General features: G+C 37.2%; 1 protein-coding gene across 2 annotated transcripts in view; it reads left to right on the forward strand.

Annotated features, from left to right (window-relative positions):
- Positions 1-23921, forward strand: part of LOC133536011 (synaptosomal-associated protein 25-A-like) — a 114449-nt gene that overhangs the window by 81909 nt on the left and 8619 nt on the right. The window contains exon 5 of one of the 2 annotated variants that reach the window (XM_061876181.1): positions 8657-8774. In XM_061876181.1, the coding sequence (XP_061732165.1) occupies positions 8657-8774 (118 nt within the window). Of the gene's footprint in view, positions 1-8656; positions 8775-8985; positions 9104-23921 lie in introns of both variants that reach the window. The other variant, XM_061876171.1, reaches the window with a different exon arrangement.

The following is a 23921-nucleotide window of genomic DNA, read 5'->3' on the forward strand; positions in this document are numbered from 1 at the left end:
GATATTACGGAGATGAAAGAAGGCCGTTTTAGTAACATAAAGCTAGCCTAAATAGCATGTTAGCATCGATTAGCTGGCAGTCATGCCACGACCAAATATGTCTGATTAGCACATAAGTCAATAACATCAACAAAACTCACCTTTGTGATTTCGTTGACTTTATCGTTGCAAATGCATCTGCAGGTTATCCATACATCTCTGTGTCATGTCTGCCTTAGCATCGCCGGTAAAATGTGCAGACACTCCGGCACATTCAATGGGGGTCTGGCGGCAGATTTCTTTGACTTTATCGTTGGAAATGCATCTGCTTTGAGTGTCGCAGGATAGCCACACAATCTTGCCATCTCTGTAGTAGCATAACTTTCATCGGTAAAGTGTCCAGAACAAACGACTGACCATTTCGTCGGCTTTCCCCACACCCTCGTATTTTGAACAAATTGCGTCCAATTTCTAACCACTTTCGCATCTTCGGGCCAGTGGTGCAACTTGAATCCCTCCCTGTTAGTGTCGTTATACCCTCCGACAACACAGCGACGAGGCATGAGGTTCCAGAAAATAGTCGAAAAAACGGAAAATAACAGAGCTGAGATGCGGTGTTTGTAATGTGTTTGAGAAAATGGCGGCTTTATTACCTAGGTGACGTCACGTTCTGACGTCATCGCTCCGAGAGCGATAAATAGAAAGGCGTTTAATTCGCCAAAATTCAGGTATATATTGACGCTTACATAGGTCTGGTGATAATGTTCCCCTTTAAAGAATATTTGACTCGTGTTTTTGCACTAGGTCCACCACAACAGCAGAGTGCTCTTTTCATTTAGAGGATCTTTGAAGAGCATTTAAAAAAAAAAAAAAAAAACCTTGTCCATATTTCACCTTCATTAGTGGAGGTTTACTAGCAGTTAATGTGGTGGTGCATGTTCCTTGTGAAAGGATGTGAGGGAGAAACCTGATGGATGGTCTCCACAGTACATCATGTACACTACATGCGTCTTTATGTGCTTAAAGGTCTATCTGCTTTTTCTTTTTTTTTAATCACCTCCACCGAGCAGATGGGAATGTTTTGCAGCACGTTGCGCCTCTAAGTGATGCGGTGGCAATCCCGGACAAAACCCCAAAGACAACATAAAAACCCTTTAGCTGCTCAATTAGAGAGAAGCAGCACTCCCTAGGACAATTCAAGGAGGACAAAACGCCTCTTCACGCTAATTGGCCTCGCCGCTATCACCGTTTGAGAGGCTGAGTGAAGATCTGACCTTGAATCAGTTTTAATAGCTCAGCGCTCTTATCGCCGTTACGTCCCTGAACAAGCTGGCGGTATACATCCATCGATTTGCTGCCTTCTTTCTGTCTGCGCTCCCTTTCCTATTTTTCTGATATGGTTTTAAAAGATATATCATTACACGTCTGAAGTGCATTTCAAAACGCGCTGTTGAGGAAAACGAGTACTGCGTTCATAAAATGTACAAAACCCCAAAACCAGTGAAGTTGGCACATTGTGTAAATGGTAAACAAAAACAGAATATCAATCAATCAATCAATGTTTACTTATATAGCCCTAAATCACTAGTGTCTCAAAGGGCTGCACAAACCACCACGACATCCTCGGTAGGCCCACATAAGGGCAAGGAAAACTCACACCCAGTGGGACGTCGGTGACAATGATGACTATGAGAACCTTGGAGAGGAGGAAAGCAATGGATGTCGAGCGGGTCTAACATGATACTGTGAAAGTTCAATCCACAATGGATACAACACAGTCGCGAGAGTCCAGTCCAAACACAGCAGCGAGAGTCCCGTTCACAGCGGAGCCAGCAGGAAACCATCCCAAGGGTAGCGGACCAGCAGCGCAGAGATGTCCCCAGCCGATACACAGAGGGACATAGAAGAAAAAGAAAAGAAACGGCAGATCAACTGGTCTAAAAAGGGAGTCTATTTAAAGGCTAGAGTATACAAATGAGTTTTAAGGTGAGACTTAAATGCTTCTACTGAGGTGGCATCTCGAACTGTTACCGGGAGGGCATTCCAGAGTACTGGAGCCCGAACGGAAAATGCTCTATAGCCCGCAGACTTTTTTTGGGCTTTGGGAATCACTAATAAGCCGGAGTCCTTTGAACGCAGATTTCTTGCCGGGACATATGGTACAATACAATCGGCAAGATAGGATGGAGCTAGACCGTGTAATATTTTATACGTAAGTAGTAAAACCTTAAAGTCACATCTTAAGTGCACAGGAAGCCAGTGCAGGTGAGCCAGTATAGGTATATATGTATGTATATATGTATATAAAGGTATATACAGTACAGGCGTAATGTGATCAAACTTTCTTGTTCTTGTCAAAAGTCTAGCAGCCGCATTTTGTACCAACTGTAATCTTTTAATGCTAGACATGGGGAGACCCGAAAATAATACGTTACAGTAGTCGAGGCGAGACGTAACAAACGCATGGATAATGATCTCAGCGTCTTTAGTGGACAGAATGGAGCGAATTTTAGCGATGTTACGGAGATGAAAGAAGGCCGTTTTAGTAACGCTTTTAATGTGTGCCTCAAAGGAGAGAGTTGGGTCGAAGATAATACCCAGATTCTTTACCGTGTCGCCTTGTTTAATTGTTTGGTTGTCAAATGTTAGAGTTGTATTATTAAATAGAGTTCGGTGTCTAGCAGGACCGATAATCAGCATTTCCGTTTTTTTGGCGTTGAGTTGCAAAAAGTTAGCGGACATCCATTGTTTAATTTCATTAAGACACGCCTCCAGCTGACTACAATCCGGCGTGTTGGTCAGCTTTAGGGGCATGTAGAGTTGGGTGTCAGAATACAATGATTTGCAAATTCTTTTCAACCTATATTCAATTGAATAGACTGCAAAGACAAAATACTTGAAAATTAACGTTATTTTTTGCAAATATTAGCTCATTTGGAATTTAATGCCTGCAATATGTTTAAAAAAGATGGCACGAGTGGCAAAAAAGACTGAGAAAGTTCAGGAATGCTCATCAAACACTTATGTGGAACATCCCAGAAATGAACAGGCTAATTGGAAACAGTCGGGTGCCATGGTTGGGTATAAAAGCAGCTTCCATAAAATGCTTGGTCATCCACAAACAAGGACGGGGCCAGGGTCACCACTTTGTCAACAAATGCGTGAGAAAATTGTCCAACAGTTTAAGAACAACATTTCTCAACCAGCTATTGCAAGGAATTTAGGGAGTTCACCATCTACGGTCCATAATATCATCAAAAGGTTCAGAGAATTTCGAGAAATCACTGCATGTAAGCGGCTAAGCCCGTGACCTTCGATCCCTCTGGCGGTACTGCATCAAGAAGCGACATCAGTGTGTAAAGGATATCACCACATGGGCTCAGGACACACTTCAGAAAACCACCGTCAGTAGCTACAGTTGGTCGCTACATCTGTAAGTGCAAGTTAAAACTCTATTATGCAAAGCCAAAGCCATTCATCAACAACACCCAGAAACGCCGCCGGCTTCGCAGGGCCCGGGCTCATCTAAGATTGACTGATGCAAAGTGGAAAAGTGTTCTGTGGTTCTAACGAGTCCACATTTAATCAAAACCAAGTAAACTTAATGTGAGTAGTGTACGTATCGTAAAAAAGTAAACTTGACGTGAGTAGTGTACGCATCGTAACTAAGTAAACATAATGTAAGTACAGTACATATCATAACTAAGTAAACTTAATGTGGGTACTGTACTTATCGTTACTAAATAAACTTGATGATTAGTGTACGTATCGTAACTAAGTAAACTTAATTTGAGTAGTGTACGTATCATAACTTAGTAAACTTAATTTGAGTAGTGTACATATCGTAACTAAATAAACTGAGAAGTGAACATATTGTTACTAAGTAAAGTCTATGTGAGCAGTGTACATACCGTAACGAAGTAAACTTAATGTAAGTAGTGTACGTATCGTTACTAAGTAAAGTTGATGTGAGTAGTGTGCATATTGTAAGTAGGTAAATTTAATGTGAGTAGTGTGCATATTTCTACCAAATAAATGTAATGTAAGTAGTGTACATATTGTTACTAAGAAAACTTAATGTGAGTACTGTATCTATCGTTACTAAATACACTTGATAAGTGGTGTACGGATTGTTACTAAGTAAATTTAATGTGAGTAGTGTACATATCTTTACTAAATAAACGTACTGTAAGTAGAGTACGTATCGTTACTAAGTAAACTTAATCTGACTACTGTACTTGAGTAGTGTACGTATTGTTACAAAGTGAACTTGATGTGAGTAGTATACATTTTGTTACTAAGTAAACTTAATGTGAGTAGTGTAAGTAACGTAACTAAGTTAACTTGATGTGAGTAGTGTAGGTATCATAATCAAGTAAACTTATTGTGAGTAACGTACATATCGTTACTCAATAAACTTAATGTGAGTAGTGTACGTATCGTAACTAAGTAAACTTAATGTGGGTAGTGTACGTAACGTAACTAAGTCAACTTGATGTGAGTAGTGTATGTATCGTAACCAAGTAAACTTCATGTGACTATTGTACGTATCGTAACTAAGTAAACTTAATTCGAGTAGTGGACATATCGTAACTTAATAAACTTAATTTGAGTAGTGTATGTATCGTAACAAAATAAACTTTGCGTAGTGTACATATTGTTACTAAGTAAAGTTGATGTAAGTAGTATACATATTGTTACTAAGTAAACTTAAAGTGAGTAGTGTTCGTACTGTAACTAAGTAAACTTGATGAGTAGTGTACGTATTGTTACCAAGTAAAAGTAATGTGAGTAGTGCGCGTTTCGTAACTAAGTAAACTTGATATGAGTAGTGGACGTATTGTAACTAAGTAAACTTGATGAGTAGTGTACGTATTGTTACTAAGTAAACTTAATGTGAGTAGTGTACGTAACGTAACTAAGTCAACTTGATGTGAGTAGTGTACATATCGTAACCAAGTAGACTTAATGTGAGTAGTGTACATATCGTAAGTCAGTAAACTTAATGTGAGTAGTGTACGTATTGTAACTAAGTAAACTTAATTTGAGTAGTGGACGTATCGTGACTAAGTAAACTTAATTTGAGTAGTGTACGTATTGTAACAAAGTAAATTTAATTTGAGTAGTGGACGTATCGTAACTTAATAAACTTAATTTGAGTAGTGTATGTATCGTAACTAAATAAACTTTGAGTAGTGTACATATTGTTATTAAGTAAAGTTGATGTAAGTAGTATACATATTGTTACTAAGTAAACTGAAAGTGAGTAGTGTTCGTATTGGAACTAAATAAACTTGATGAGTAGTGTACGTATTGTTACCAAGTAAACGTGATGTGAGTAGTGTGTGTTTCGTAACTAAGTAAACTTAATTTGAGTAGTGGACGTATCGTGACTAAGTAAACTTAATAGGAGTAGTGTACGTATTGTAACAAAGTAAACTTAATTTGAGTAGTGGACGTATCGTAACTTAATAAACTTAATTTGAGTAGTGTATGTATCGTAACTAAATAAACTTTGAGTAGTGTACATATTGTTACTAAGTAAAGTTGATGTATGTAGTATACATATTGTTACTAAGTAAACTGCAAGTGAGTAGTGTTCGTATTGGAACTAAGTCAACTTGATGAGTAGTGTACGTATTGTTACCAAGTAAACGTGATGTGAGTAGTGTATGTTTCGTAACTAAGTAAACTTGATGAGTAGTGTACGTATTTTTACTAAGTAAACTTAATGTGAGTAGTGTACGTATTGTTACTAAGTAAACTTAATGTGAGTAGTGTACGTAACGTAACTAAGTCAACTTGATGTGAGTAGTGTACGTATCGTAACCAAGTAAACTTAATGTGAGTAGTGTACATATCGTAACTCAGTAAACTTAATGTGAGTAGTGTACGTATTGTAACTAAGTAAACTTAATTTGATTAGTTGACGTATCGTAACTTAGTAAACTTAATGTGAGTAGTGTACGTAACGTAACTAAGTCAACTTGATGTGACTAATGTACTTATCGTAACTAAATAAACTTTGAGTAGTGTACATATTGTTACTATGTAAACTTAAAGTGAGTAGTGTTCGTATTGTAACTAAGTAAACTTGATGAATAGTGTACGTATTGTTACTAAGTAAACTTAACGTGAGTAGTGTACGTATTGTTATTAAGTAAACTTAATGTGAGTAGTGTACGTAACGTAACTAAGTCAACTTGATGTGAGTAGTGTACGTATTGTTACTAAGTAAACTTAATGTGAGTAGTGTACGTAACGTAACTAAGTCAACTTGATGTGAGTAGAGTACGTATCGTAACCAAGTAAACTTAATGTGAGTAGTGTACGTATTGTAACTAAGTAAACTTAATTTGAGTAGTGGACGTATCGTGACTAAGTAAACTTAATTTGAGTAGTGTACGTATTGTAACAAAGTAAATTTAATTTGAGTAGTGGACGTATCGTAACTTAATAAACTTAATTTGAGTAGTGTATGTATCGTAACTAAATAAACTTTGAGTAGTGTACATATTGTTATTAAGTAAAGTTGATGTAAGTAGTATACATATTGTTACTAAGTAAACTGAAAGTGAGTAGTGTTCGTATTGGAACTAAATAAACTTGATGAGTAGTGTACGTATTGTTACCAAGTAAACGTGATGTGAGTAGTGTGTGTTTCGTAACTAAGTAAACTTAATTTGAGTAGTGGACGTATCGTGACTAAGTAAACTTAATAGGAGTAGTGTACGTATTGTAACAAAGTAAACTTAATTTGAGTAGTGGACGTATCGTAACTTAATAAACTTAATTTGAGTAGTGTATGTATCGTAACTAAATAAACTTTGAGTAGTGTACATATTGTTACTAAGTAAAGTTGATGTATGTAGTATACATATTGTTACTAAGTAAACTGCAAGTGAGTAGTGTTCGTATTGGAACTAAGTCAACTTGATGAGTAGTGTACGTATTGTTACCAAGTAAACGTGATGTGAGTAGTGTATGTTTCGTAACTAAGTAAACTTGAAGAGTAGTGTACGTATTGTTACTAAGTAAACTTAATGTGAGTAGTGTACGTATTGTTACTAAGTAAACTTAATATGAGTAGTGTACATATCGTAAGTCAGTAAACTTAATGTGAGTAGTGTACGTATTGTAACTAAGTAAACTTAATTTGAGTAGTGGACGTATCGTGACTAAGTAAACTTAATAGGAGTAGTGTACGTATTGTAACAAAGTAAACTTAATTTGAGTAGTGGACGTATCGTAACTTAATAAACTTAATTTGAGTAGTGTATATATCGTAACTAAATAAACTTTGAGTAGTGTACATATTGTTACTAAGTAAAGTTGATGTATGTAGTATACATATTGTTACTAGGTAAACTGCAAGTGAGTAGTGTTCGTATTGGAACTAAGTAAACTTGATGAGTAGTGTATGTATTGTTACCAAGTAAACGTGATGTGAGTAGTGTATGTTTCGTAACTAAGTAAACTTGATGAGTAGTGTACGTATTTTTACTAAGTAAACTTAATGTGAGTAGTGTACGTATTGTTACTAAGTAAACTTAATGTGAGTAGTGTACGTAACGTAACTAAGTCAACTTGATGTGAGTAGTGTACGTATCGTAACCAAGTAAACTTAATGTGAGTAGTGTACGTATCGTAACCAAGTAAACTTAATGTGAGTAGTGTACATATCGTAACTCAGTAAACTTAATGTGAGTAGTGTACGTATTGTAACTAAGTAAACTTAATTTGATTAGTTGACGTATCGTAACTTAGTAAACTTAATGTGAGTAGTGTACGTAACGTAACTAAGTCAACTTGATGTGACTAATGTACTTATCGTAACTAAATAAACTTTGAGTAGTGTACATATTGTTACTATGTAAACTTAAAGTGAGTAGTGTTCGTATTGTAACTAAGTAAACTTGATGAATAGTGTACGTATTGTTACTAAGTAAACTTAATGTGAGTAGTGTACGTATTGTTACTAAGTAAACTTAATGTGAGTAGTGTACGTAACGTAACTAAGTCAACTTGATGTGAGTAGTGTACGTATTGTTACTAAGTAAACTTAATGTGAGTAGTGTACGTAGCGTAACTAAGTCAACTTGATGTGAGTAGAGTACGTATCGTAACCAAGTAAACTTAATGTGAGTAGTGTACATATTGTTACTAAGTAAACTTAATGTGAGTAGTGTACGTAACGTAACTAAGTCAACTTGATGTGAGTAGTGTACGTATTGTTACTAAGTAAACTTAATGTGAGTAGTGTACGTAACGTAACTAAGTCAACTTGATGTGAGTAGAGTACGTATCGTAACCAAGTAAACTTAATGTGAGTAGTGTACATATCGTAACTCAGTAAACTTAATGTGACTAATGTACGTACCGTAACCGAGTAATTTTAATCTGAGTAGTGTACGTATCTCGACTAAGTACATTATAATGTAAGTTGTGTACATATCGTAACCACATAAAGTGGATGTGAGTAGTATAAACTTTGTAAGTAGTGTAAGTATGGTAACTAAGTAGAAGGGCGGAATCCTTGCTCCAGAGGGCAAACGGGACGACGGGTGCAAAACCTCTCTTGCCGCTGCAGCTTTGCCTCCCGCGCTTCCTGGCCACACCCCCTCTGCAAGGTGGCGCTAGCAGCAGGCCTCAATGACCATGCCTTTGTCCTCACCAGAGCAACTCGATCGCGTGGAGGAGGGCATGAACAAGGTCAACGCAGACCTGAAGGAGGCCGAGAAAGATTTAAAAGATATAGGCCAGTGCTGCGGTCTCATATGCCCGTGTATTCAAAAGTAGGTACCGGCCAGGAGCCGCGCGCTCTTGCCTGTCCAGTCCTGGTGGTGATGGTGCTGGTGATGTCTCATGTCTCTCTCTTGTCACAGTCTCTTTTTCTCTCTTGTCTCTTCTCCTTTTGTCCTCCCTCGACTTCTCCCCCATCCCCTTCTTCTCTTCTCATGTGCTGTCCTTCTTTTGCTGGAAAAATGTCAATGTGTTGGTAATCAGAGCAACTGGAGCGCATCGAGGAGGGGATGGACCAAATCAATAAGGACATGAAGGATGCAGAAAAGAATTTGAACAATCTAGGACAGTTCTGTGGTCTATGTTCATGTCCGTGTAACAAGTAGGTGGTGCCTGACTCGCATGTGTCCCCCTCACCCCCCCGCCCGCTTCTGGCCTGTAGCGCATGGTGCACTGTGGTGTGAGCCGTCCGGCCCGTTGCCACGACAACGACACGACAACAAGCACAGCGTGTGTGTGTGTGTGTGTGTGTGTGATGCAACAGGGAGAATTCTGCTACTTTTCAACCTGTGCACAACCAGAAACACCAGAATCACTCCAGCGGTGCATATAGGGGACCAAAAAAGCCTAATGTAAAAAATAATGTACCAAAATATATAAATAAATGAAAATTTAAAAACATTATTAAAAAAAATATATCAAAAAGCAAAGTTCTACCATAAAAAAATGTTCATATTCTGAGAATACAATTAGGCAAAAACAAAACAGCAATAATGGGAAAAAATATACAATTAAGCAAAAACATGACAGCAATAATGGAAATCAAAAAATAAAATACCATTAAGCAAAAACATAACAACATTAATGGGAAAAAATACAATTGAGAAAAACAATTACAGCAATAATGGAAAATAATACAATTAAGCAAAAACATAACAGCAGTAATGGAAATAAAATACAATTAAGCAAAAATATAACAGCAGTAATGGAATTAAAATATAACCAAGCAACAACACAACAGCATTAATGGAAGTAAAATACAATTAAGCAGAAACATAATAGCAATAATGGAAATAAATGATAATTTAGCAAAAACATAACAGAAATAAAATACAATTGAGCACAAACATAACCGCAATAATGGAAATAAAATACAATTAACCAAAAACCTAACAGCAATAATGGAAATAAAATACAAATATCAAAAACATAACAGCAATAATAGAAGAAAATACAAATAAGCATAAACATAACAACAATGATGGAAATAAAATACAATAAAGCAAAAACATAACAGAATTTATTGGAAAAAAAATACAATTAAACAAAAACAGGATTATTGGGGGGGGGGGGAATCAAGCAGAAACATAACAGCAATATTGGAAATAAAATACAATTAACCAAAAACATAACAGCAATATTGGAAATAAATTACGATTAAGCAAAACATAACAGCAATAATGGAAATAAAATACAATTGAGCAAAAACATAAAAGCAATAAAGGAGATAAAATACAATTAAGCAAAAATATAACAGCCATACTGGAAAAAACTGCAATTGAGCATAAACATAACAGCAATGATGGAAATAAAAAAAAGCAAAAACATAACAGAATTTATTGGGAAAAAAATACAATTAAGCAAAAACAGGATTATTGGGGAACAAAAATATCAAGCAGAAACATAACAGCAATATTGGAAATAAAATACAATTAACCAAAAACGTAACAGCAATATTGGAAATAAATTACGATTAAGCAAAACATAACAGCAATAATGGAAATAAAATACAATTGAGCAAAACCATAAAAGCAATAAAGGAGATAAAATACAATTAAGCAAAAAAATAACAGCCATACTGGGAAAAAAATGCAATTGAGCATAAACATAACAGCAATGATGGAAATAAAATACAATAAAGCAAAAACATAACAGAATTTATTGGGAAAAAAATACAATTAAGCAAAAACTGAATTATTGGGGGAAAAATACAATTAAGCAAAAACATAACAGCAATAATGGAAATAAAATGCAATTAATCAAAAAACGTAACAGCAATAATGGAAATAAATTACAATTAAGCAAAACATAACAGCAATAATGGAAATAAAATACAATTGAGCAAAACCATAAAAGCAATAAAGGAGATAAAATACAATTAAGCAAAAAAATAACAGCCATACTGGGAAAAAAATGCAATTGAGCATAAACATAACAGCAATGATGGAAATAAAATACAATAAAGCAAAAACATAACAGAATTTATTGGGAAAAAAATACAATTAAGCAAAAACTGAATTATTGGGGGAAAAATACAATTAAGCAAAAACATAACAGCAATAATGGAAATAAAATGCAATTAATCAAAAAACGTAACAGCAATAATGGAAATAAATTACAATTAAACAAAACATATAAGCAATAATGGAAATAAAATACAATTGAGCAAAACCATAAAAGAAATAAAGGAGATAAAATACAATTAAGCAAAAAAATAACAGCCATACTGGAAAAAATGCAATTAAGCATAAACATAACAGCAATATTGGGGAAAAAAAGAGGTCCTCTGTATGTGTACGAGTTCTTCACCTGCGATAGCAATGTAAATCAACTTATACTTCAATTGTAGCTAAATGTACACTTAAGTCACTCCCAGTGTATACAGGACACACAAAGTACTTATAATATACAGTAATACAAACACTAAATGCAAGAATGTAATGAAACACATTAAAAAAAAGACTGGATTTTCATCCCTGTTGTCGTCTTGCAAACTGCAAGCGAGGGAGCGACACAATAGTGAGACCACTACACTGCTTAGTTAGCACTCTCCATTTTGTCGGAGCAGATCCTTTCATGTGTTTGAATATTTTACAACCTTTAGATTTCACTTTTAACTTTTCATTCCCATATAACGTTGTGACACAGGACATCATGAACCTCGGAATGTCGTCACACAGAACATTGTAATACGGAATGTAACATGGAGAGTCGCAACCCGAAATGTTACACGAAACGACGCGAAATGGACTGTCGTACCCACAAAACATTGCAACACAGAATAATGTGTCAGAGAAAATGTAACACAGAACTACGTAGACCACAAAATGTCGTAACACAGAACATTGTACCCGTAAAACATTGTAACATGGAACATTGTAACATGGAACATCATAACACAGAATGCCGTAAACCATGAAACCTCATAACATGGAACATGCTACTTACAAATCTTTGTAACATGGTACATCCTACAGACGAAACGTAACAAAGAATGTCGTGACGCAGAGCGTTGTAAAACAGAACAAAGTGACGTGGTACAGAAAGTCGTAAAACGGAAAGGCGTAAACATAACACGGAACGTCGTGCCTAAAAAAAAAGTAACACAGAACATCGTAAACCACAAAATGTCACAACACAGAACATCGTAAACCACAAAATGTCAAAACACAGAACATCGTAAACCACAAAATGTCAAAACACAGAACATCGTACTCCTAAAAAATGTAACACAGAACAACGTAAACCACAAAATGTCATAACACAGAACATTGTACCCGTAAAACATTGTAACATGGAATATCGTAACATGGAACATCATAACACAGAATGCCGTAAATCATGAAACCTCATAACATGGGACATGGTACCTACAAATCGTTGTAACATGGTACATCCTACAGACGAAACGTAACACAGAATGTCGTGATGCAGAGCGTTGTAAAACAGAACAAAGTGACGTGGTACAGAAAGTCGTAAAACGGAAAGGCGTAAACATAACACGGAACGTTGTGCCTAAAAAAAGTAACACAGAACATCGTAAACCACAAAATGTCACAACACAGAACATCATAAACCACAAAATGTCAAAACACAGAACATCGTAAACCACAAAATGTCAAAACACAGAACATCGTACTCCTAAAAAATGTAACACAGAACAACGTAAACCACAAAATGTCGTAACACAGAACATTGTACCCGTAAAACATTGTAACATGGAACATTGTAACATGGAACGTCATAACACAGAATGCCGTAAACCATGAAACCTCATAACATGGAACATGGTACTTACAAATCGTTGTAACATGGTACATCCTACAGACGAAACGTAACACAGAATGTCGTGACGCAGAGCGTTGTAAAACAGAACAAAGTGACGTGGTACAGAAAGTCGTAAAACAGAAAGGATTAAACATAACACGGAACGTCGTGCCTAAAAAAAAAGTAACACAGAACATCGTAAACCACAAAATGTCACAACACAGAACATCGTAAACCACAAAATGTCAAAACACAGAACATCGTAAACCACAAAATGTCAAAACACAGAACATCGTACTCCTAAAAAATGTAACACAGAACAACGTAAACCACAAAATGTCATAACACAGAACATTGTACCCGTAAAACATTGTAACATGGAACATTGTAACATGGAACATCATAACACAGAATGCCGTAAACCATGAAACCTCATAACATGGGACATGGTACATACAAATCGTTGTAACATGGTACATCCTACAGACGAAACGTAACACAGAATGTCGTGATGCAGAGCGTTGTAAAACAGAACAAAGTGACGTGGTACAGAAAATCGTAAAACGGAAAGGCGTAAACATAACACGGAACGTCGTGCCTAAAAAAAGTAACACAGAACATCGTAAACCACAAAATGTCAAAACACAGAACATCCTAAACCACGGAATGTCGTCACACAGAACATTGTAATACGGAATGTAACATGGAGAGTTGCAACCCGAAATGTTACATAAAACTACGCAAAATGGACTGTCGTACCCACAAAACATTGCAACACAGAATAATGTGTCAGAGAAAATGTAACACAACAACATAAACCACAAAATGTCGTAACACAGAACATTGTACCCGTAAAACATTGTAACATGGAATATCATAACACAGAATGCCGTAAACCACGAAACCTCATAACATGGGACATTGTACCTACAAATCGTTGTAACATGGTACATCCTACAGACGAAACGTAACACAGAATGTCGTGACGCAGACCGTTGTAAAACAGAACAAAGTGACGTGGTACAGAAAGTCGTAAAACGGAAAGGTGTAAACATAACACGTAACGTCGTGCCTAAAAAAAGTAACACAGAACATCGTAGACCACAAAATGTCAAAACACAGAACATCGTAAACCACGGAATTTCGTCACACAGAACATTGTAATACGGAATGTAACATGGAGAGTTGCAACCCGAAATGTTACACAAAACGACGCAAAATGGACCGTCGTACCCACAAAACATTGCAACACAGAATAATGTGTCAGAGAAAATGTAACACAGAACAACGTAGACCACAAAATGTCGTAACACAGAACATTGTACCCGTAAAACATTGTAACATGGAATATCATAACACAGAATGCCGTAAACCACAAAACCTCATAACATGGGACATGGTACCTACAAATCGTTGTAACATGGTACATCCTACAGACGAAACGTAACACAGAATGTCGTGACGCAGACCGTTGTAAAACAGAACAAAGTGACGTGGTACAGAAAGTCGTAAAACGGAAAGGTGTAAACATAACACGTAACGTCGTGCCTAAAAAAAGTAACACAGAACATTGTAGACCACAAAATGTCAAAACACAGAACATCGTAAACCACGGAATTTCGTCACACAGAACATTGTAATACGGAATGTAACATGGAGAGTTGCAACCCGAAATGTTACACGAAACGACGCAAAATGGACCGTCGTACCCACAAAACATTGCAACACAGAATAATGTGTCAGAGAAAATGTAACGCAGAACAACGTAGACCGCAAAATGTCGTAACACAGAACATTGTACCCGTAAAACATTGTAACATGGAATATCATAACACAGAATGCCGTAAACCACAAAACCTCATAACATGGGACATGGTACCTACAAATCGTTGTAACATGGTACATCCTACAGACGAAACGTAACACAGAATGTCGTGACGCAGACCGTTGTAAAACAGAACAAAGTGACGTGGTACAGAAAGTCGTAAAACGGAAAGGTGTAAACATAACACGTAACGTCGTGCCTAAAAAAAGTAACACAGAACATCGTAGACCACAAAATGTCAAAACACAGAACATCGTAAACCACGGAATTTCGTCACACAGAACATTGAAATACGGAATGTAACATGGAGAGTTGCAACCCGAAATGTTACACAAAACTACGCAAAATGGACCGTCGTACCCACAAAACATTGCAACACAGAATAATGTGTCAGAGAAAATGTAGCGCAGAACAACGTAGACCACAAAATGTCGTAACACAGAACATTGTACCCGTAAAACATTGTAACATGGAATATCATAACACAGAATGCCGTAAACCACAAAACCTCATAACATGGGACATGGTACCTACAAATCGTTGTAACATGGTACATCCTACAGACGAAACGTAACACAGAATGTCGTGACGCAGACCGTTGTAAAACAGAACAAAGTGACGTGATACAGAAAGTCGTAAAACGGAAAGGTGTAAACATAACATGGAACGTCGTGCCTAAAAAAAAGTAACACAGAACATCGTAAACCACAAAATGTCAAAACACAGAACATCGTACTCCTTAAAATTGTAATACGGAACATCGTAAACCACAAAACATTGTACCTCTAAAAAATCGTAACACAGAACTTCGTAACGCAAAACATCATAACACTGAATGCTGCATGACACGTCAGAACATGTAACTTTGTACCCACAAATCGTTATAACGTAGTACATTGTACCAACAAAACACTGCACAGAACGTCGTAATCCACGAAAAGCCATTTAATGAAGACTTGCACGAAATTATTACAAATTGCACCTTTAATTCATGTCATTTCAATTAGCTTCATATTGTATTTCATTTTAATAAGACAAGTCACATTTCTATATAATTAAGAGCAGTTTTGAAATTTGAGCCTACTGTACTACGGCCAAATAAATATTATATTGAACAATATTATGCATTTATGGAGCTGGGAGCTCCATAAATGGTCTACAAAGCAGAACAAGCACTTTGGACAAGGTTTTGATGTTTCATAATCAAAACAAGCAGTATACAAAAAATAAAAAGCTGTTTCTCCCCTAAATGTCTCACTCTTATTAAATATTAAAAGCAGGCAAATTAAGGCCAGGGTGAAAAAAAAATGTCAGAATTCTCCTTCACACTAACTTCTTGTGAAAGCCTGCATGCATGCATGAATAACACAAAACGCCACAACGGGTCTGATTTTTCTCTTCTCTCTCTCTCTCTCAAGCCTTGATGGCTGCTTTCCTCATACGCCCTTCATTGTTCATTGGATGAGAGATTCTTTTCCCGCAGGTAGCGGCGTCAGCACGGACCACGGACCCTTCAGACCCTAAAACCCTAAGACCCTGGCTAGTATGAACCAACCCCGACCAAACTAGTTTTAGTCACTTTTTTTAGGTATGGGTAAGAGGAAACGTCCTCTGGCTTTTCCCTAAAGCCCGTTTTTAAACATGACCCAGCTTATTATGTCCAAAAGTTAGCTAAATATTCAAATCCCGAACGTTGCACTTTAGTTGGAATTTTGGTTGAAAAATCTCTGAACCTCTAAGGTCGAACACTTGGACCGCATGAAGAATTAACTCATTATTAAATAGCATATCATCTTTTTATTATTTATAGAGTATTTCAGCTGTATTCATCACTCGTACTTCTATGGAACTTAATGTTTGATTTAAAAGGGACATGCGGTAGAAAATGGATGGATGGATGGATGGATATAATTATAATTATATTTAATACTATTTCTTACATACATATATATCTTCACGGTGGCAGAGGGGTTAGTGCGTCTGCCTCACAATACGAAGGTCCTGCAGTCCTGGGTTCAAATCCAGGCTCGGGATCTTTCTGTGTGGAGTTTGCATGTTCTCCCCGTGAATGCATGGGTTCCCTCCGGGTACTCCGGCTTCCTCCCACTTCCAAAGACATGCACCTGGGGATAGGTTGATTGGCAACACTAAATTGGCCCTAGTGTGTGAATGTTGTCTGTCTATCTGTGTTGGCTCTGCGATGAGGTCGCGACTTGTCCAGGGTGTACCCCGCCTTCCGCCCGATTGTAGCTGAGATAGGCGCCAGCGCCCCCCGCGACCCCAAAAGGGAATAAGCGGTAGAAAATGGATGGATGGATGGACATACATATATGCTACTACTACTACTAGTACTCATACTACTATGAGGGAATAATGAACAATAAAGCAACTATTGAAGATACAAGCTTGCAATTCTACAATACATCATTTGTGGACAAGGAGACTACAGCCGTCGAAGCACGCTCGATCTCTTTATTAACCGGTTTTAACACAATCCAGTTATAGTATTCAACAGAGCAGTCACACACACGCTCCGCTCTCATGAAACGTCTCTCAACTGCATGTGGCAGATATTTGAAGTTTTAACTTTTTTAAAAAACGCAATAATTACTTTCCTTAGTAATTAATGACATTTTAATGACATGCATTCAGGAGTAATTTCGTTAGTAATTCAGTTACTTTTTGGGGAAAGTAAGAAGTAACTATGATTAGTTATTTTTTAGAAGGTAAGCAGCTTACTTGTTGTTTATCCACCCCAAAAAGCTAAACCTTTGTTTTCCTTGACAAATGTTCACAAATATTTGTTCGACTTTAGAGGTTCCATTACTTTAACATAATACACTGCATTATGAACAGTTAGCATAACAATGCTAACTGTTAGCATTTGGCACCGTTAGCAACAGTTAGCTTTAAGTATGCAGTTTAACATACAGCAATAGGTCTTACATGCGGATTCATGTAAGACGGCCTCTTCCTGCTCCTCCCTCAGGATCGTCCTTCACAATAAAAGCCCCTCATGCATGAGTTTGGGTAAAGTGCAGAGCCCAACTCTGACATGATGGCGTGTGGGTCGTCTCCAAAAACAGCCAAACTATGGCCAGCGAGCCATGTCTGAGCAGACGCCGGCGTGGGCGCTCCTGTAAAGTCCTTAAAGTGACAAAGGCGGCTGATTGGACACAGCAACATTTGGACACAACTTTAGGTACACCTGATCAAACAAAGACCTCTTTTAGGATGGCCTACAATAATATTTCAGGTGTGTCACTTCAAGTGCACGTTGGCCATCAATTTAAAGACAATATTTAGAAATATAACTGAGTAATTTTTTAGTTGTTGTTTTTTTTCTCGTAATAATTAAATGCTTTTATTCACATACAAAAACAGAAAAATACATGCTAATTTTCTCCGTTCGCTTACTTTATTAATAATATTATTAGTATCATCATCCACTCAAAAACATGTGTCTTCAAATAGATACAGGTGTAATGTAAGTTTTTTTTTTTCCAATATCCAAATATTCTTTTAACAAATATTTTCTTGTACAATGACGGAAAAAATTCACCAAACTTAGTGATTAATTTTATTTATTCCATAGATTTCTATCTTTTGTCTCAATGTTTGTTTGTTTTTTGCAGCGTAAAGACAATAGTATCAAATATAGATATTTGTACTTTTTTTGTCTTTTTGTTTAAGCAGATTTATATATTTTTTTTAAATACTTTTGAATACCCAAATAATGTTTTTGCCAAATTTACTTTGATAACATTCCTACTGTCATATTCCACTAGAATAGAATAGAAAGTACTTTATTGATCCCTGAGGGAAATTTAGCTCGCCAGTTCGCTTACAATAGACAATAATAATAATAAATAATATATGACATATATTATATATATGTAATATATAATATATGAATAATATAAATATATTTTACATATATTCTACATTTAAATGCACTAATGGAAATGAATGTTAAAATTTCAAAATGTATAATTTTGTGAGGTTTTTTTATGTCATTATCCTGCTTTTAAGAAAAATTACGCGAGGAAAGAAAATGTTAAACAATCCTAGAGATGTATATACCTGAATTTTATTTTTTATTTTGTTTTAATGGTGTTTTTTATTTATTTTATTGTAATATAAATACAGTACCATTTTAGCAAAAGAAGTCATGAAATAGCTTTAAATTTATAATTTTGTGAGGTTAAAAAAACAAAATATGTGTAATATTTCTTTATGTTAGGAAAAAAACATCGAATTTATTTGTATTTATTTTATTTTAGGGATATTAATCTTGAGTTTTCCTGCATATTTTGTATTATAACTGTAATATTATCAAAGATAACATAATCACTCAAAGTTGTTTGTCACTGTTAAATTTTCACAATACTTTCAACACTTTTGAACGCCAAAAAAATAATACGGACTTTAGTAATATTAGCATCTTCATCATTCACTTAAAAGCACGTACGAACATAAACCTTCAGTCATGTTTTTGTCATTTAAAAAAAAATATTCACGTCTATGTAATAAAATAAAATCCCCACAAATCTCAAGAGTTTTTTGGGGTTTTCATCTTGCGTTTTACTGCGTTCTTTTCTTTTTGTACTACAACGATAATATGATCGAAGATAACGCAAGGTAAAGGCAAATTCATAAAATACACCTAAAATGTTATATGATTAAAAAAATATATTAAAATTAATATATTTTTTACGTAAAAGAAAACATTCACACATTTTGGAGATTTTGTTTATTTGATACATTTTCATCTTTCTTTTTACTGTATTTTTTGCTTTGAAGATAACAGTCTTTTTTTTAAATATTTTTTCACTTCATAGAGTAAAACACTTCCAGGTCAGCTTCGTCCTTCTGATTTATCTTATTCAAAAACCATGAACTTGCTAGCAAATTCTAACTGCAAACATGGAAATGATGTTGTATAACATCTGCGTTTTCATCTGGATTTGTACCAAAACAAGTTAGTTCTTCTCCCGAAAAATACATTTTTTTGTGTTTCTAACATTCTGAGTTCCTGATTGAGCTCCACAAGAGGGTCAGAATACAAGAAACACTTCTGGTATGATGCGGTGCGGTCCACAATAATCATTACAAAAAAAAGTATACGATCGTCTCGGTGCAGGCGGTGTGATCCCAGGATGCAGATATGGCGGGCGATGTGCAGGATAGAACAGGAAGGGCATTGAATTAGGCACTGGGCAGAAGAAAAAATAAAAGCCACAACAGGAAGTGGAACAAAAAGTAAGAGCGCTCGACAAGAACAACGTTGAAGAGAACGAGGTAGAATTTGGGCCGACGGCTTTCGTTTTGGGGCGTCATTCGATGGTGCAGGTGTACCTAATGAAGTGTCCAATCAGTATAAATGACAACAATGTGTCATTGATCTCATTTCGATATTAAATGAACATTTGTTTTGGTGCAACATCAGTCGCCTTTTTAAACTACTATGAAGCTTGTGTGTGTGTGTGTGTGTGTGTGTGTGTGTGTGTGTGTGTGTGTGTGTGTGTGTGTGTGTGTGTGTGTGTGTGTGTGTGTGCATCCACATGAAATGAAGGGCCCATATTCTAATCCTAACTCACACTGTTGACTTTCTTCATGTCTCACTCTAACAATTCTCTTTTTCTAGACATGTTTCTCTCTCGCTCTCTTCTCACGTGTTTCCTTCCTCTCTTGTCGTCTTATCTGTACTCGTGTTTTGTGCGTTTGTGTTTGTGTCAACTTTTTTGGTGATCTTTTGTGGCTCTTTTGCGAATTGATCCGCACGTTTGGATCAATTGTTCCTGCACGGATGGTCCAAGTGTGCCTTTTGTGTCGCTGCTAGCAATTGATGAGCGCTGATGTTTGCGCGCACACTTTGGAGGTGTGTGTAAGAGTCCTGTCGCGCAGTGTTTTTCAACCTTGTTTGAGCTGAGACACGTTTTTTTTTGCGTGGAAAAATGCGCAGGCACACCATATAACTTCATCAGTTTTTTTCAGAGGCGGTATAGTACCGAATATGATTCATTAGTATCGCGGTACTATACTAATACCGGTATACCGTACAATCCTATGCAGCACTATGTTGTGTTTTACTAAGTGGAGTGATGGCAAACGGACACCAGGTGGCAGTAATGTCCAACGATTTATTATATATATATATAGTAAATATATATATATATATATATATATATATATATATATATATATATATATATATATATATATATATATATATATATATATATATATATATATATATATATATATATATATAATACTACTACTAATAATAATACTAATATATAAACCAAGGAAATGAAGTGTGACAAAAACTCAAGAGTGTATGGTGTAAGACTATGTGTAGAATTTAACTGAAGTGTGTCTTACCAAAGTGTTGACGAGAGCGAAGGACCGCGGAAGTCCGTAAGGCAGGAGCGAAGAGGCAAGATCCGTGTCCGAGCAGGGGGAGTAGAGATGCGCGGATAGGCAATTATATCATCCGCATCCGCGTCACCAAAATCGTCATCCACCCGAACTAACTTTTTATCGGGACCGTACCCGCCCGCCAACCGCCCGCTGAAATACATCAAATGTCAGCCACCTTTACCACTCACAGAGCTATTTAAAACTGTTTCCCGGAGTAATGTTGTCAACTGGAGCCGCCAACGTTCTCGCGACTATTCAATAGCGTTCATCCTGATGACAATAATATGGGCGTGCTGTGAAGCCATTGCCTTTGACACCTTCAACAACATGTAGGAACCAATTGTTGGTCCGGCAACATGTTGTGTGCAACTTCCGCAATTACATGTACAAGATTGAAAGGCATACTGGGTGATACGGAGTACACTGATGGTTGTGATATAAACAACTTTAACACTTACTAATATGCGCCACGCTATGAAGCCACACCATACAAGATTGACAAACACATTTCGGGAGAACATCCTCACAGTAACACAACATACACGCAAAACAACTAATACCCATAATCCTTTGTATTCATGACACTTCCTGAATATATTTTACACCCCTGCGCCCCCAACCCTGCCCACCTTACCGACGCACGGGTGGTGGCGGTGTTTGGGGTGTATAAAATAGTCAGGAGGTGTCATGAATACAAAGGATTATGGGTATTTGTTGTGTTGCGTTTATGTTGTGTTACTGTGAGGATGTCCTCCCGAAATGTGTTTGTCGTTCTTAATTGGTGTGGCTTCACAGCGTGGCGCATATTACGAAGAGTGTTGAAATTGTTTATATCACAACCATTAGTGTACTCTGTGTCACCCAGCATGCCTTGCAGTCGTGTGCGTGTTGCCGTGGAACACAACATGATGCTGGACTCACAAGCAGATCATGTATGATGGAGAAGGCGACAAAGCCAATGGCTTCATAACACGCCCTAATATATAATATCTGGGTGACTGCCGACAGTCATTCAAGAGAATAATAGCATCTCCTATTGTCTTCTTCGCGTAACGACACAGGTCTTAAATGGCTCCTTGAATGGCAAAGGATACCGATCCCAGAACCATGTATATCAAATGTCTCCGGATGGTTCAACCGCCACCCGCCCGAATCTAATTAAACTCTATTTTTTCGTCATGTCAACCGCCTGACCCGCGGTTTACTCGCGGACTCTGTGGATGAGACCGCAAACCACGCATCTCTAGGGGGGAGTCAAGGATTGAGGGAGGCAGTCAGAGTCCAGAGGGAGATCCATGGAAAAAGGTGAGACGCACAACTCACTTTAAAGAGGACGGAGGGTACTGCGGGGACGACACAAGAAAACAAACACAGCGAGAGCAGGATAACATGAAGAAGGACGTGGGCTAGGCTTACTGTACTCGAACAGAAGAGTGATGGCAGGTTGTCCAGGTTTAAGAAGACAGATCGCTCATCAAGGACAGGTGTGTAGATTGCTGGAAAACGATTGCACCTGGTGGCTGCAGCAGGGCGAAGACGCGCACGGCACTTCCCAGGATCTGTCCTGAGGTGAGCACAGACGGATGAGCGACGTTGGCAGGAGTCCGAGCCGTAACACACTATTGCTCAAAGTCTCAAGTTAAAACATAACACAGTGACTTGTGATGTCTCGTCTCGCTGGGATGGTTGTATCTTTCAGCACTTCTGCTCAACCCCTCGGCTGCTGAATACAGAGAAATCTTTACGCCTCAGATATAAAATGGCTCCTTGCCATGTTGGTCGGTCTTACGCTGCGTTCCATTAGTTGGGGGCCAAGTTTAGGACGGCCATATCTCCCGTCCAAAGGCAAAACCTAGTAACTCACTTCTAGCTGATTTTGAGAAAACAAAGGAAAACCAATCTATCTTGATGCTGTCTCACAAAGATCTACAAAGTCATCAAACGTATAGATGTTTTCCTGAGCTTCCATTTTCTTGCCGATTGAGCCATGGATTGAATCTGCTCTCATGAACGTGTGCCCTTTCTCCAGATATTTTATCACAATCTCGGATGGGCCCCATTCTGCGTTTGCACATTGGGCAAGAGCCGTGTACAGCGTCCAGTTTTTATTTTGACCTCCACAGTTATCTGCCCAAAAGAGTGTGCAAGGGTAAGAATCAAGAACAATACTATATCATACCATAATATCACATAATTGGGTTGACCGTCGGCCCCCATTCGTGCAAATGTCTCATTAAAGACAATAAGGCGACTGACAAAGAAGCTCCGATTGGTCCCTTGAGATACTAGGTTTTTCTGTTGTATTTCCGCGGTTATGTGGTAGTTGCTAGGTCCTGCCATGCGCGTAACAGCTTACTTACGGAACAAATGACAATATCGCTTACACTAATGTAAAGCATATCACCTAGGAACTCCAAAATTATTATCAGCTCAGTTTTGACCAAAATTGAGTTACTGGGTTTGGCCTTTGGACGGGAGATATGGCGTCGAGTTGGTAAAGTTGACTGACTTGCAACCGAGCGTGAACATTTCCTAACTCAAATACAATACAGCAGTAGTTTAATGGCGGGTGGCAACCAGCGGAAAACATTGAAAAACGAAACTCAGTTGACAGTAAAAAGTCGTCGTCGCAATCTGTTTTGTTTTAGCAATCAAGAATATTTCAGTGGTTTTTATCCTTCTTTGTGGGGACATTGTTGATTGTCACGTCACGTACGGATGTACTTTTTGGACGCCGTCTTTGCTCCACAGTAAGTCTTTGCTGTCGTCCAGCATTCTGTTTTTGTTTACTTTGCAGCCAGCTCAGTTTTAGTTTTGTTCTGCATAGCCATCCCTAAGCTTCAATGCCTTTTCTTTTGATTGATTGATTGATTAATTGAAACTTTTATTAGTAGATTGCACA

Source organism: Nerophis ophidion, linkage group LG02 (genome assembly GCF_033978795.1).
Source record: "Nerophis ophidion isolate RoL-2023_Sa linkage group LG02, RoL_Noph_v1.0, whole genome shotgun sequence".
Classification (NCBI taxonomy): domain Eukaryota; kingdom Metazoa; phylum Chordata; class Actinopteri; order Syngnathiformes; family Syngnathidae; genus Nerophis; species Nerophis ophidion.